Here is a 14988-nt window from a genome sequence, read left to right on the forward strand (position 1 = left end):
GAACAAGGCCAAGCAGGGAGCCAAGTAGACTCAATGACAAGGTCTCAGGTATTGTAGCAAGAGGCAGGGCTAAATAAGCCAAGCCTTGCTGAGTCATGAGCCCGTGGAGACTATGGCTGGAGTGAGAGCAGATGTAGTTCCTTAGAGACCTCTGGTGGCAGGAAGGCTGCATAGCAGGCTGGATCCTAACAACCAGTTTCACCAGTTCGCCCACCAGTTTGCTCAGTGTTTATCTAGGTCCTCCCAATCCCCCTGGTTCTTTAGCCTGTACTCCTCTAGTTACCCCAGACCCATCAAAGATGCTTATAAACTTTTTTTTTTTTTACTTATACCTCCTCCATAGGAGAAATAAAGTTACATGGCACTGGACCTACTTGCGTGCACATCTCTTGACAAGGCCTCTTTTTTCTCAGATGCGAGATATTCACATATTGCCACGTGTGTGCACATCTTCCTGCCTTATAAAATCTGGTGGACATGCGCTAGTGCTAGATGCATGTCCATCTTCCGATTTTGGAGGGCGTCTAGTTTTGAAAATTCACCATTATGTGTTCAGTTGAAACTTCATCTAAATTTAGGAATCTAATAGGCCGTTTACGTCACCGCGCATTTTTTTTAAAAAATCACCCCCTTCGCGCATGCGAGTCGCCTGTACACGTGCGCGCCAATATAAAATCGAGTGTGCATGTGCGCGGGTATCTTATTTTATAACATGCGTGCAGTGTTCTTGAGGTTAGAGTCCAATGCAGGGCTAATGTCTGCTCTAAGTGGATCTCTAGATGTCGTTAAAGCAGTGCCTTTAGCTCCCTTTCTCAGGTTCTACATAGGGACTCCACAGCATTTCTAACCCTAACTAACCTGAGAAATAGAAGCCTAATTAGGAGATGAACTTGGGTCATTTTCGCAATGGCATGACACACTATTGCTGGATAACTCAACCAGGGTTTCATATTGGTTAATGCCAAAAATCTACTTTACCTCTTGGTTCATCAGTTGTAACAGATTCAATAAAATCACGTGGAGTCATATACAGCTGGCCTTCAAATTCCAGTGAAGCAAACAGACGAAATCTCTGCTCCCGAGAAGTGGCATAATAGTCTAAATCTTCCATTTCAGGTCTTTTCACCACGACCTAAAAACATCAAATGAAAGAAAAAATGTAGATCATTGTACGTCTTTCTAAAAATCATTACATCATTACATTATTGATTCTAATGTATCCATGAAGAAACATGTCCAATCTGTCGTTAAAAATTTCTATTACAAATTATGTCTTCTTAGACACTTAAAACTGCTTCTTGACCCGCAAGACTTTCGATCTGTACTACAGGCATTGATTTTGACCAGCCTCAACTACTGAAACGCCTTTTACATCGGTCTTCCAGCCAGCATTCTCTGTTCCTTGCAGATAGTTCAAAACTTAGCTGCGTGCCTATTGACCGGTGCAAGGATGCACAACCACATCACTCCAGTTCTTGCATCCTTGCACTGGCTTCCACTGAAGATCAGAGTAGAATATAAGATTTTCACATTCAATCATAAATTACTTCATGACTCAACTCAATGATTCAATGCTGTATTGCATACTTACAAACCAGTTCATGCACTTAGATCTGCTAATAAAAATTTAGGACCAGATTTTATAACATGCGCGCAGGCATAGATCTGTGCGCGCAACCCGGCGCGTAGAAATCTACGCCCGATTTTATAACATGCGCGCACAGCCGCGTGCATGTTATAAAATCCGGAGTCGGCACACGCAAGGGGGTGCACACTTGTGCACCTTGCGCACGCCGAGCCCTAGGGGAGCCCCGATGGCTTTCCCCTTTCCCTCCGAGGCCACTCCGAAATCGAAGCGGCCTTGGAGGGAACTTTCCTTCCGCTCCCCCCACCTTCCCCTATCTAACCCGCCCCCCAGCCCTACCTAAATCCACCCCCTACCTTTGTTGTCTTAGTTATGCCTGCCTCTGGCAGGCGTAAGTTGCGCGAGCTGGCTGGCTGCCGGTGCGCGATCCTCCGGCACAGCCACCATGCCGGAGGCCTCGGTCCTGCCCCTGACCGCCCCTGGACCGGCGCCCCACCCCCGCCCCCTTCCCGTCCCTTTTTCAAAGCCCCGGGATATACGCGTGTCCCGGGGCTTGCGCGCTTCGCCGAGCTTATGCAAAATAGGCTCGGCGTGCGCAGGGGCACTTTCTCGGGGTTATGCGCATAAGTTAAGCACGTAACCCTTTGAAAATCTGCCCCTTATTGTAGATTCTATCTACAAAGGCGCTCATCTTGAGTTAACTAGAGAGGCGGCATTGTCAGTTGCAGGTGCAGAACTCTGGAACTCTCTGATTCTCTCTGTTCTATTACATGTGATAGTTCATTTAAAAAGGCGAAAGATGTATCTCTTCTCACAAGCATTTTGTGTTCTAGAATCATACTGAATTGGCACACTGTAAGCTTGAGTCACCCTGAGCTGGCATACGGTACTTTGTTTTCAACTGGCATAGCTGTATACAGTATGTCTTAATTGGCTAGGAGCTTTGAATTATAGTGTCTTTTGATGTGAGTTTTTATTTGAATTTTTATGCATGTTGAATCTGTAATCCGCCCAGAACACCTTTGAATGTACGCAGAAAACAAATCTTTTTAAATAAAAATAAATAAATAAATAAATAAATAAATAGAAGGTCATTTTCCAATTTGGGGAAATCTTCAATCTCACAACTGCAGTCCTTAAACATATAAAAAGAAAAGAAACCTAGTACAAGTTCATTCCCAAAATCTGTTTTACAAATTGAAAAACATCTAGTGCCATCAAATAATATTCAATCTCCCTTAGGTATGCCTCAGATGATAGAAGTCAGTAAAACAAATTCAAAGTTGTCAGTACATCATCATCTCTCCCACACAATAAGGTTCATTCCTGTCATGCTTTATACAAAACAAATTACCCAATAAATACACACTGGAAAAAATAAAAATTAATACATTTTCCTAAATTGTTTTTTCCAAGTTCTATTTTTTTTCTGTGCAGAAACAATTTGCCAGTCCAGCAAGTCAATGAATCTAGTCTACTTTATATGAAGGAAACCTTCAGGTTGACAGGATGATTTCTGTCTTAAGTTTGCTCAGACTACCATTTAAATTATTTTTTTCACAGTCTTTGGAGAACACAAATAAAATGCAAAGCTTACATTGTTTAATTTCTGTATAAGGCTGATATCATCCATTAGTTGACACAACCCTGTCTAGCTGGATTTGCTGGTCTCGGGGGCTCCCATAGCAGCATTCAACACCCCCACCCTACTTTCCCAAAACATGACACAGAGGCTTCAAATAATGGGTAAGCACACAGCTGTAGCTTTATTTACTTAAAGTTTTTTCTTGGTGAAATCATTAAAGATACTGCTTAATCCTACAGCTTCGTGTGGCACTAGATTAAAATATAATTCCAGCAATTTACAACATGCTTTGATCCTGTGCTCAGTGCAATTCCCCTATAAAAATGACCATGGTACATCGCAAAAAAAAAAGACTGACCTGTGTGAATTTTCATTATTGGCAATGCGGTGAGTCAGCTGGAGGTAGGCCTGGATGCTGGTGCACCTCCTGTGGCCTTGCAGGAGACCGAGGAAGTGTTGGCTGAAATTGACCAGGACTGACTTTCTTGCCTGGTTTAAGGACTTAAAGTGTGATGTCGCTGCAGTAAAGACGGAAATGCATGAGGCGGTGGGCAACTTGCGCAGAAACCTCGATGATTTGGGGCAGAGAGTTGCAGAAAATAGAACAGAGGGTTGATAAGTAGGCCGACAGGATGACACAATACTGGAAAGGCATCCAAAATTTGTCACAGGAGAATAAAGATGATAAAATCAAAGATCTCGAAAATCACTCAAAAGTAGATGAAATCTTCACATTCAGGGAGTACCTGAAAAGGAAGAGTATTTGAACTGTGTTCAGTCTGCAGAGCCATTTTGGGAGCTAATGTCTCTGAGACTGCAGAATATTAATTGGTGGTTCATTGAGTGCACTGTACCTTGGAGCGACCAATCCGGAATAAGCCTACAGATATCATCGCCTGTTTACACTATTTTCATATTAAAGCACTACTAGTGATGCAGATGACGAGGTTGCTGGGATCTATCAGATGGAAGGGAATATCCATTCAGTTTTTTAATGATGTTTCCTCGATAACGTTTTGGCAATGTAAAGAACTATAACAACTCATTGATGTATTAAATATTTGCTACAAGTGGATTTATCCTTTTGTATGGCCTTCACCATCAGCAGAACAACTTTAAAGATTCATACTATGGAGGAAGCTGTACCCATACTGAAAAAGAGAAGGTCCAAAGAAGTAAACCGGAAACCGATCCAATATTGCAGGTAGCGACCAAAAGAAGAAGATCAGTAAAACACCAAGGATTCTTTATTTAGCACAAACCGTCATAAAAAAGCCCGACTCAGGCCGAGTTTCGCTCTGTTGTGAGCTGCTTCAGGGGCTATTGTGAACAAAACAAATACAATACAAGCTGACTCATAATGAAGCAGGCCAAGCAGCACACAACATGTGCATCAGGCACAACAACTGGAATTCACAGTGGGTCGAGGTAGGACGAGTTGGATTTTACACTGGGAATAAGTTCCGTAGGACAGACTAGCCAAAGATGGAGTCTTGTCGTCCAGCCTTGTCAATGCAGTAATAGGCTGCAAAGGTGTGGAGAGAGCTCCACGTCGCAGCCTTGCAAATGTCGGCAATCGGTACTGAACGGTAGTGTGCTACTGATGTTGCCATGGCCCTGTAGTAACTCGCCCCTCATGTATAAGGCCTGCTTGCTGGTAGCAGAATGTAATGCAGTCTGCCAATCAGTTGGAGAGAGTCTGCTTGCCCACCGCAACTCCAAGCTTGTTTTTGTCAAAAGAAACAAAGAGTTGGGTGGACTTTCTATGGGCTGTAGTGCGGTCTAAATAAAATGCAAGCGCACACTTACAGTCCAAGGTCTGCAGAGCTCGCTCACCCGGGTGAGCGTGAGGCCTTGGAAATAAAGTGAGCAAGACTATGGACTGATTTAAGTGGAAATCTGTTACCACCTTAGGAAGGAATTTACGGTGAGTGCAGAGAACCACGTGGTCATGGAGGAAACTTGTGTAGGGTGAGTAGGTCACAAGGGCCTGTAACTCACTTACCCTGCGAGCAGACGTGATGGCTACTAGGAAAATTACTTTCTATGTAAGATATCTAAGTTCGCAGGAGTGCAGGGGCTCAAAAGGAGGATGCATGAGCCGTGCAAGTACCATGTTGAGTTCCCATGCCACAACCAGTGGTTGAAAAGGAGGCTTAAGCTGTAGTAAGCCTCTCATGAAGCAACTCACTGATCCGTTATCGGGGCATCCCCTACTTCTGGATGATAAGCCAAGATGGCACTGAGATGTATTCGGATGGATGAAGTCTGGAGACTACATTCCGAGAGGTACCAGAGATAATCTAAGAGTGCTGGTGTGGGGCAGGAAAAGGGATCAAAGCCCTTCTGTGTGCACCACACGGTGAATCTCTTCCATTTAGAGCGGTAAGACTTCCGCGTGGAAGGCTTTCGTGAAGCCACGAGGACTTGAAAGATGCTACTAGAAAGGTTGAGGGGTTGTACTATCAACTTTTCAACATCCAGACCGTCAGGGACAGGGTCTGGAGGTTCGGGTGGCGCAACTTGCCATAATTCTGTTATGACATTGGGCCCCATGCCCAGGCGAATAGGTTCCTGGACAGAGATGTCAAGAAGTATGGGAAACTAGATCGGAGCGGCCTTGGAGGGAACTTTCTTTCGCCCTCCCCTCACCTTCCCCTCCCTTCCCCTACCTAACCCACCCCCTGGCCCTATCTAAACCCCCCCTACCTTTATCGCTGGATTTACGCCTGCTGGAGGCAGACGTAAATCTGCGCGTGCCAGCGGGCTGCTGGCGCGCCATCACCCGACCTGGGGGCTGTTCCGGAGGGCGCGGCCACGCCCCCGGGCCGAATCCATGCCCGCGGCGCCGCCCCCTAAACATCGCGTCACCCGCGCCACGCCCCCGAAACACCGCATCACGACTGCCACGCCCTCGACACACCCCACGGCACGCCTCTCCATGCAAGCCCCAGGACTTACGCGCGTCCCGGGGCTTGCTCGGCGCACGCAGGGTGGGGTTTGGGGTAGGTTTTCAGGAGGTACGTGCATACCCCTTTGAAAATCTACCTCTAAGTCATCTTGACTAATAGCAATTCATGGACTTCTCCAGAAACTTGTCCAAACCTATTTTAAACCCACCTATACTAACTTCCTTAACCACATTTTCTGGCAAAGAATTCTAAAACTTAAATGTGCATTGAGTGAAAACAAATATTTTTTCCTATTTGTTTTAAATGTGCTACTTGCTAACTTCATGGAGTTCCCCCTAGCCCTTCTATTATCTGAAAGAGTAAACAACCGGTTCACATTTACCTGTACTAGTCCTCTCGTGATTTTGTAGACCTCGATCATATCCCCCCCTCATCCGTCTCTTCTCCAAACTGAAACGCCCTAACCTCTTTAGCCCTCAAGAGGCGAGGTCTCAGCTAAGGGTGTGCAGAGCAACAGGTGCTGGAGAGAGAGAGAGTGGAGAGAAGTGGGCAGAAGAGCTAGAGATGGTGACCCCAGGGGGTGAAGCCACGGGGCATCAGCCCGGGAAGCTGACGTCAGGTCTAGCTAGAATGTCCTTGAGTCTTTATTAAAGAAACACAGTGACACTGCCATGGGGTGGGGAGTGAAGTAGGAGCCAAAGGTCTGTGCAGTGGGGTATACCCACGGAGGAGTCCTCCATAGAGATGAACGGTGATGGTCCATAGAACAGGGTACACCGGTGAGGGTTCCTCAGTAGCATTGGTGCGGCAATGGTCCGCAGAGCGGGGTACATGGTGAGGGTTCCTCAATAGCCAGAGACAGGATAGGGCCCCCGAGGAGCGAGTACCCGGAACATCTCTCATCAAGGAAGCAGGAGCTGGAACGCAGGTCCTAAGTGAGCGGATTCAGCAATGAGGGAATTCGTTGCCAAGTCGTAGGCAGGCAGGGCGAGCCGGCTTATATGTCCATGAGAAATGACATCATCCGGGGGCAATGCCCCCGAGGTTCCCGCCATGACGTGGATAAGACTGGTCCAAGGGCGCACGCGCCTAAGGAACTTCCAGGGCAAGATGGCGGTCGGCAGCGTCCATGCCATGCGGGAAGGCCCAGGAACTAGGGCATGCAGGCCAGCGATACCTGGTGGAGGCCGCCAGTCTCCCCAGAGGAGTCGATGCAGGAAGGCATAAGGTGAGTAACAACGGTCACAACCGTCTGCGACTGACAGGCGTAACAAGAACCTCACCAAATACAGAATAAAGTGACCATAAAAAATGTATAAATAGAAACATGCAGACAAAAATAAACTGGAAACAGCAACAGACCAAATCCTGTATACAGTGCAACAACGGACAGAAACATTATCAAGCGTCAATTACACCAAACAAAAGTAAGAAATATAAAACAATCATAATAGTAAAACCATACCAATAAAAAGAATAAGTATTTCAAACAGCTAACAAATAGAACATCCAATAATTTAAAAACCTCACACATATTTTTTAAAAATTTCTCAAACACCAGTAAAATATTTTTAAAAAGCAGACACATCAAACAACACCCAATAATAATTAAAACTTATAAGGATAACCCCACACACACACTTTCCATAGCTGAGACTTTTTATTTCCAGTCACCCCAAGACTATCATAAATTAGTTGGGATGGGGGAGGGTGCACACAAACTTTCTCCTCCCTCACACATACACAAACTTCTCCAATACACAGAAACATTCTCTCTCTTCAACATGCAACAACATACATGCTCTCTCTCTCTCTCCCCCACATGCAATCACACACACCCAAGCTCCAATCACACACACTTTCTCTCCCTCATGAAAATACACTCACGAACGTTCTCTCTCCCTGCATGCAATCACACACACACACACATATGCTTGCTCATTCCCACATGCAATCACACACACACACACACACTCACTCTCTCTCCACCCACATACAATCACAAATTCAATCTCCCACATGCAGGCATAGACATGCTTACTATCTACCTCATATACAAGCACACACACATACTCTTGCTCTCCTACATACAATCACACACATATATGCTCTCTTTCTCCCACATGCAATTACATCCACAAGCACCTTCTTTGTCCCACACAGTCACACACTTATGCTCTCTCTCCCACATGCAATCACACACACACACACCCACACACCCACGCACCCTCCACTCTCACCCATCCCCATACAGGCAGCCATCCACCCAGGCTCTCAATCACACACACACAGGCTCTCAACCACACTCACAGGCTCAGATATACAATTTTTGGGCCTGGGCCACCAGATTATCCCTCTCAATTCCACTACAATGGGATGGGCTCTGCAGCATCCTGCCAGGTCTGTCTGAATCTTCAGCTGCCAGGGAGATGAGATCCGTAGTCATGTCCTGCTGCCAGCATGAGGGAAGGGATGTATCATCAACTGAGGGCTTCTTGCTTGCACTGGCGGCTGGAGTATCTGCTAAGCTTCTATTTAGCATTGCCACTGTTTCTGTGCCGCTGAAAATGGAATGCATGCCATAGTATACCAACCGCTTCTCGAGAAGATTGATTTGGAAGAGAGATTTGTGTGAGAACCAAAAGACCCTGTGTATGCAAGGATTTCATGTGAGCTTCTCAACCTTTGCTTGAGGCATCTCTTGTGAGGATGTGCTGTAGGGACACAACTGGAGTGGAGGACCGCTTGGAGCACCTGACGCACATGAGGGTGCAACCATTATTGCGATTTTTAGCTTGGTAGGGAACTCGCCTTCCTCGAGTGATTTATTGATGATTGCTGCGACTGTCGGGGCTATGGAGTGAGCGATTTCCTTTAGTTCTCGAGTGGGGATGGTGTCCATGTCATGACGCGCTGGGTTTATTTTTCTCAGCATTTTTTCTGTTTCCAAGTTGGAGATAGGTTCGAAATCAAACCATGGAGCTATGTTGTTTGTTGATATTTGATTTTCTATAATTGAGGTGTTGAAGGCATCAGTTATTTTGGTTATTTTATTCTTGAAGAACATGGCTAAATCTTGGCTTAAATCTTTGGTTACGGGTGCGTTGGAGTTGATGTTTTCGGAGATGAGGTTGTTTACTATGTTGAACAGGGATTTGGAATTGTTGGTGGAGTTTTTTATTTTTTGACCGTAGTAGTCACGTTTCGTGTTCAGGATCATTTTTTTGTAGGTAGCTAGTTGTGTGCGGTATCTCTGCTGGGTTACAGGATGTTTGTCTTTTTGCCATGATAGCACCAGAATCAACATATCTCATGAGAATTGTTTTTGTTTCTTTGATGAAGAAGGGACAAGTTCAAGGAAGTAATGCCGCTTATGCTTCTATGGCACCCAGGCAGCAGAACTCAATTCTATGGCTTTGGCCTGTGCAGATGGGGGAATTTTGAATAGCTTTGGCTCAAATGTTTTTGCGAGGAGACTGAAAATGCTGCACTGTGGGAGGAAGACTTACTGCTACTCCTAAGATTTATACAGCTCTTCCATTCGCAAGGCCCTGAAGCGCTGTGAACGCAGGGACATCTGACCGCAAGCTTCACATTTTTTCTGATCGTGACCTGGTTTCAGACAGAGGTAGCATAAATCGTGACTGTTGGTGGGATACATGATTTTCTCACATGGGCAGCTCTTAAATCCACTCGTAAATTTTTTCTTCTGGCCCATTTACAAGATTAACAAAATATTAGCATTTACAATTTCAGTAATCATACTGAACACTTTTCAGTTTTGCCCATGTAGGTAACAGTAAACCTGACTCAGAAAAGAACTAGTTCTTCAGTATTTGTTAGTAAAAGAAACTTTACTTTCTCTGAAAATAATAGATTGACTACTATTTGTTTAAAGAATTTGACTCTGTGCAAAACTTTTATATTTCAGGTTCAGTGAAATACAGCTGCTCTCCCAGGAACCAGTATCAACAATGTTTATATCCTGTTGTCTATTTCTCTATTTCTTTCCTTTTCCTATGTGATCTTTCTCTCTTTCAGGCCGATACAGTAAAGTGCGGCCGCAGTTACCCCGTTTCTAACCCGCTGTGTACTCACAATTTCGCCTCGTAAGTCTAAACCGCGATTCACTATCTGTTTTTACCGATGCTTACCGCTTCTTTAACTCGGCACGTATCCCTTTCCGCCCGCGGCATGAATATGTATGTAAACGATCCGATTAGCTATTCCCTCCCATACAGTAAAGTGCGCCCCGACTATCGCCTTTTTAACCTGCAGTTTTGCCACGCGTTTAACCTGCTAATTTACCGTCTACCGCGCTAGTGTGGTGAACTTAGCCGCCCAGGCCCAAACCAACCCAATCCACAGAAAAAAAATGCTTCTCGCACTTAGCCGCCCAGTCCCAAACCAATCCACAGAAAAAAAAATGCTTCTCGCACTTAGCTGCCCAGTCCCAAACCAAACCAACCCAATCCAAGTCCCAGCAGAGAAAGACAAAATTTCACAGTCCCAAACCAACCCAACCCAATCCAAGCCCCAGCAGAGAGAGATGAAATTTCACAGTCCCAGACTTTCCCCCAGCCCCCACTCACCTGCCCTGGCCACGGCCACGCAAGCCCCCAGCAGCAGTAGTAGAAGTAGAAGGGCGGCGAGAGAGAGCGGCTTCAGCAGCCCCACCGGCGAAGGTGAATACACGCATGCCTGTAGGTCCAATATGGGCGCTCAAGGCAGCAAAGGCGCATGCGCACACGCCGTGACCGGCTGGACGTCGGAGGTCACGGCGTGTGCGCATCGCTTCTACCTCTTCTACAAAGAGGAGACTGGCTCTGCTCTCTGGACCTCCAGGACGCATACACCCACATTGTGATAACTCCAGCTCATCACAAGTACCTGAGGTTTTTAGTAGGCCCCAAGCACTATCAATACCGAGTGCTTCCGTTCAGCCTAGCGTCTGCACCATGAGTCTTTACCAAATGTCTCGTAGTTGTCGCAGCTTTCCTCAGAACCCAAGGTGTTCACGTCTACCCCTATCTGGACGACTGGTTAATCAGAGCTCCAACTCAGCAAACTGCTTGGCCGTCCCTCGATTTAACTCTATACACTCTAATTTCACTAGGTTTTCTCGTCAATTATGAGAAATCTTGTTTAGCCCCATCTCAAACCTTGTTGTTCATTGGAGCAGACTTGGACATCTTGCAAGCAAAACCTTTTCTGCCTCAACAACGAGTGTTAAATCTCGTGTCTCTCGCTCACCGGTTGCAGACTCAACATGCTGCAACAGCTCGCCAATTCCTCATCCTTCTGGGACACATGGCATCCTCAGTCCATGTGACACCAATGGCCCGCTTGGCCATGAGACTCATGCACTGGACTCTGAGGTCACAATGGATTCAAGCTATTCAGCCTCTGTCGACCATTGTTCACATAACCGACTCACTCCGTCTGTCTCTCGCCTGGTGGAAAAATCAAAACAATCTCCTCCAAGGATTGCCCTTTCAAGTTCAAAATCATCAAGCCATTCTCACCACCAATGCTTCCAACCTCGGGTGGGGAGCCCACGTGGCCAATCTGCAGACACAAGGGTCTTGGTCTCCAGAGGAAGCCAAACACCAAATAAATTTCCTGGAGCTTTGAGCAATGAGATATGCTCTCAGGGCTTTTCAGGATCGCCTATCAAATCAAGTCATCCTGATTCAGATGAACAACCAGGTGGCCATGTGGTACATCAACAAACAGGGAGGCACAGGCTCCTTCCTTCTGTGTCAGGAGGCTGCGCAGATTTGGGCGGAAGCTATCTCCCACTTGATGTACCTCAAGGCCACCTATTTGCCGGGAGTGGACAATGTGTTGGCAGACAAGCTGAGTCGCGTCTTCCAACCGCACGAGTGGTCTCTCAACCCCTCGGTAGCGAACTCAATCTTTCAACAATGAGGATATCCTCAGACAGACCTCTTTGCATCCCCTCAGAACCACAAAGTGGACAATTACTGCTCCGTCATTTGAAGCAAACACTTTCAGCCAAGAGATGCATTCTCCTTCTCTTGGGCAACCGGTCTGCTACGTCAGGACAAAGGAACCATGATCCTGATAGCACCTCACTGGCCACGTCAAGTGTGGTTTCCAATCCTACAGGATCTCTCCATCCGCAGGCACATTCCCTTGGGAAAGGACCCGCTTTTGATCACTCAAAACAACGGGTGCCTACGCCATCCCAATCTTCAGGCCTTATCCCTGACGGCATGGATGTAGAAAGGTTAATCCTTCAACCACTTAACCTTTCAGACCCAGTTTCCCATGTCTTGATTGCTTCACGGAAGCCTTCCACGAGAAAATCTTACTCCTATAAATGGAAAAGGTTCACATCATGGTGCGCTCTTCAGTCCCTTGATCCCTTTTCCTGTCCAATCCCAACGTTTTTGGACTATCTCTGGCATCTGTCAGTCAGGTCTCAAGACCTCTTCCATTAGAATGCATGTCAGTGCGGTAGCCGCCTTCCATAAATGTGTCGGGGATGTCCCTATATCAGTACAACCCCTCGTAACACGCTTTTTAAAGGGCTTGCTCCACATCAAGCCACCTTTATGTCCCCCGGCCCCTTCTTGGGGCCTTTACCTGGTTCTCAGTCAGCTCATGAAACCACCATTCGAGCCTCTTCACTCCTGTGATCTAACATATCTCACACAGAAAGTGATTTTCCTTTTGGCTATCACTTCAGCTCGCAGGGTTAGTGAGTTACAGGCCCTAGTTACCTATCCGCCTTACACTAAACTCCTGCAGGACCGGGCGGTACTCCGCACTCACCCTAAGTTTTTACCTAAGGAAGTTTCGGAGTTTCACATTAATCAATCCATCATACTACCTACCTTCTTTCCCAGGCCCCATTCCAATCCAGGGGAACAGGCTCTGCATACCCTTCACTGTAAACGAGCTCTAGCTTTTTATCTAGACCGTACAGTTGACCACAGGAAGAGCACTCAGTTATTCGTCTCTTTCCACCCCAACAAATTAGGGCAACCTGTGGGTAAGCAGAATCTCTCCTCCTGGTTGGCGGACTGCATATTCTTTTGCTATCAGCAAGCAGGCATTCCTTTTCAAGACCGTGTTAAAGCACACTCTGTGAGGGCCATGGCGACTTCAGTAGCACACCTACAATCGGTGCCGCTTCCTGACATTTGCAGGACTGCCACCTGGAGTTCTCTCCATACCTTCGCAGCCCACTATTGCTTGGACAAAGCCGGAAGACAAGATTCCATCTTCGGCCAGTCTGCCTGCGTAACTTATTTCCAACATGACGTACCTACACCCTGCCACCTGCTCGGTGGGGTTCAGGATGCCCTCTACCAAATTCCACCCCAGTAGTTGTGCCTGCTGCATGTCATTGGGTACATTTGGTGCATGTTCGGACATCCTCAGCTCGGTACTCACCAATATGTGAGGACTACCATCCTGCTTGTCCTGTGAGAAAGCAAATGTTGCTTACCTGTAACAGGTGTTCTCACAGGACAGCAGGATGTTAGTCCTCACAAAACCCGCCCGCCGCCCCACGGTGTTGGGTTCGTAACGTTTTGTTATTTTATTTTTTGGCACTGCCTGTAGCTTTCAAATAAGACTGAAGGGGGACCCCTACTGGTTGCAGGGTTAGTGCCATGCTGGGCATGCCCAGTAGGGGCCAGTCAAAGTTCTGGAAACTTTGACAGAAGTTTTCCGTGATTGGGGTCCATCCTGATGATGTCACCCATATGTGAGGACTACCTGTTATGTTATGAGTAAAGTCAATAGTGGACCCTTGGGCCGGCTGAGGTGGACAGCGTCCACAGGAGTTAATAAGCCGGGAGGCGGCACTCAGCTGGAGCGGACTGGTGGCGTCTTCACCCTGGAAACCCGAGACCCCCCCAGGAGGAGCCCGTAGGGGTCCGAGTCGCTGGGACTTAGGAGAATCGTGAAAGAGTCCAAGGTTCGAGGCTGGCAGAAGACAAAGGAGAATCGTGAAGAAGACCAAGGTTCGTGGCTGGCTGAAGACAAAGGAGAATCGTGAAGAAGACCAAGGTTCGTGGCTGGCTGAAGACAAAGGAGAATCGTGAAGAAGACCAAGGTTCGTGGCTGGCTGAAGACAAAGGAGAATCGTGAAGAAGACCAAGGTTCGTGGCTGGCTGAAGACAAAGGAGAATCGTGAAGAAGACCAAGGTTCGTGGCTGGCTGAAGACAAAGGAGAATCGTGAAGAAGACCAAGGTGAATCGTGAAGAAGACCAAGGTTCGTGGCTGGCTGAAGACAAAGGAGAATCAGGAACCGGAGCTGGAGTCAGGATATGTAGACAGCAAGTGGAGCCCAGAGCTGGAGCCAAGGCACAGCAGGACCAAACAGAACCTGACCTGGAAGCAAGGCACGGCTGGGACAAGCTGGAACCGGAGCTGGAAGCAAGGCACGGCTGGAACAAGCTGGAACCGGAGCTGGAAGCAAGGCACGGCTGGAACAAGCAGGAACCGGAGCTGGAAGCAAGGCACGGCTGGAACAAGCAGGAACCGGAGCTGGAAGCAAGGCACGGCTGGAACAAGCAGGAACCAGAGCTGGAAGCAAGGCACGGCTGGAACAAGCAGGAACCAGAGCTGGAAGCAAGGCACGGCTGGAACAAGCAGGAACCAGAGCTGGAAGCAAGGCACGGCTGGAACAAGCAGGAACCAAGGCTGAAAGCAACGCTGGGAAGCAACTAAGCACTCAGGAGAGCGACCTCGTTGCAAAGGCAAAGCAAGGAAGTCAGACGATGGTTTAAATAGCCAGCCAGCGTCTGACGTCAGGAACAGGGCGGTTCAGCACTTCCGGGTGCTGGACCTTTAAGAGCCCCCTGCTCACGCGCGCGCGTTGCCTGGCAGTGGGAGGAGTCAGAATCGTCCTTCGGCAGCGTCTCCA

At 47.3% G+C, this 14988-nt stretch overlaps 1 protein-coding gene across 1 annotated transcript in view; it reads right to left on the bottom strand.

The window, feature by feature from the left end:
- The window catches only part of MICU3 (mitochondrial calcium uptake family member 3), a 378395-nt gene that overhangs the window by 287768 nt on the left and 75639 nt on the right, over positions 1-14988 (bottom strand). Inside the window, exon 2 of the mRNA XM_029587156.1 lies at positions 979-1132. Within this exon, the coding sequence (XP_029443016.1) occupies positions 979-1132 (154 nt within the window). The remainder of the gene's footprint in view (positions 1-978; positions 1133-14988) is intronic.

Source organism: Rhinatrema bivittatum, chromosome 1 (assembly GCF_901001135.1).
Source record: "Rhinatrema bivittatum chromosome 1, aRhiBiv1.1, whole genome shotgun sequence".
NCBI lineage: Eukaryota > Metazoa > Chordata > Amphibia > Gymnophiona > Rhinatrematidae > Rhinatrema > Rhinatrema bivittatum.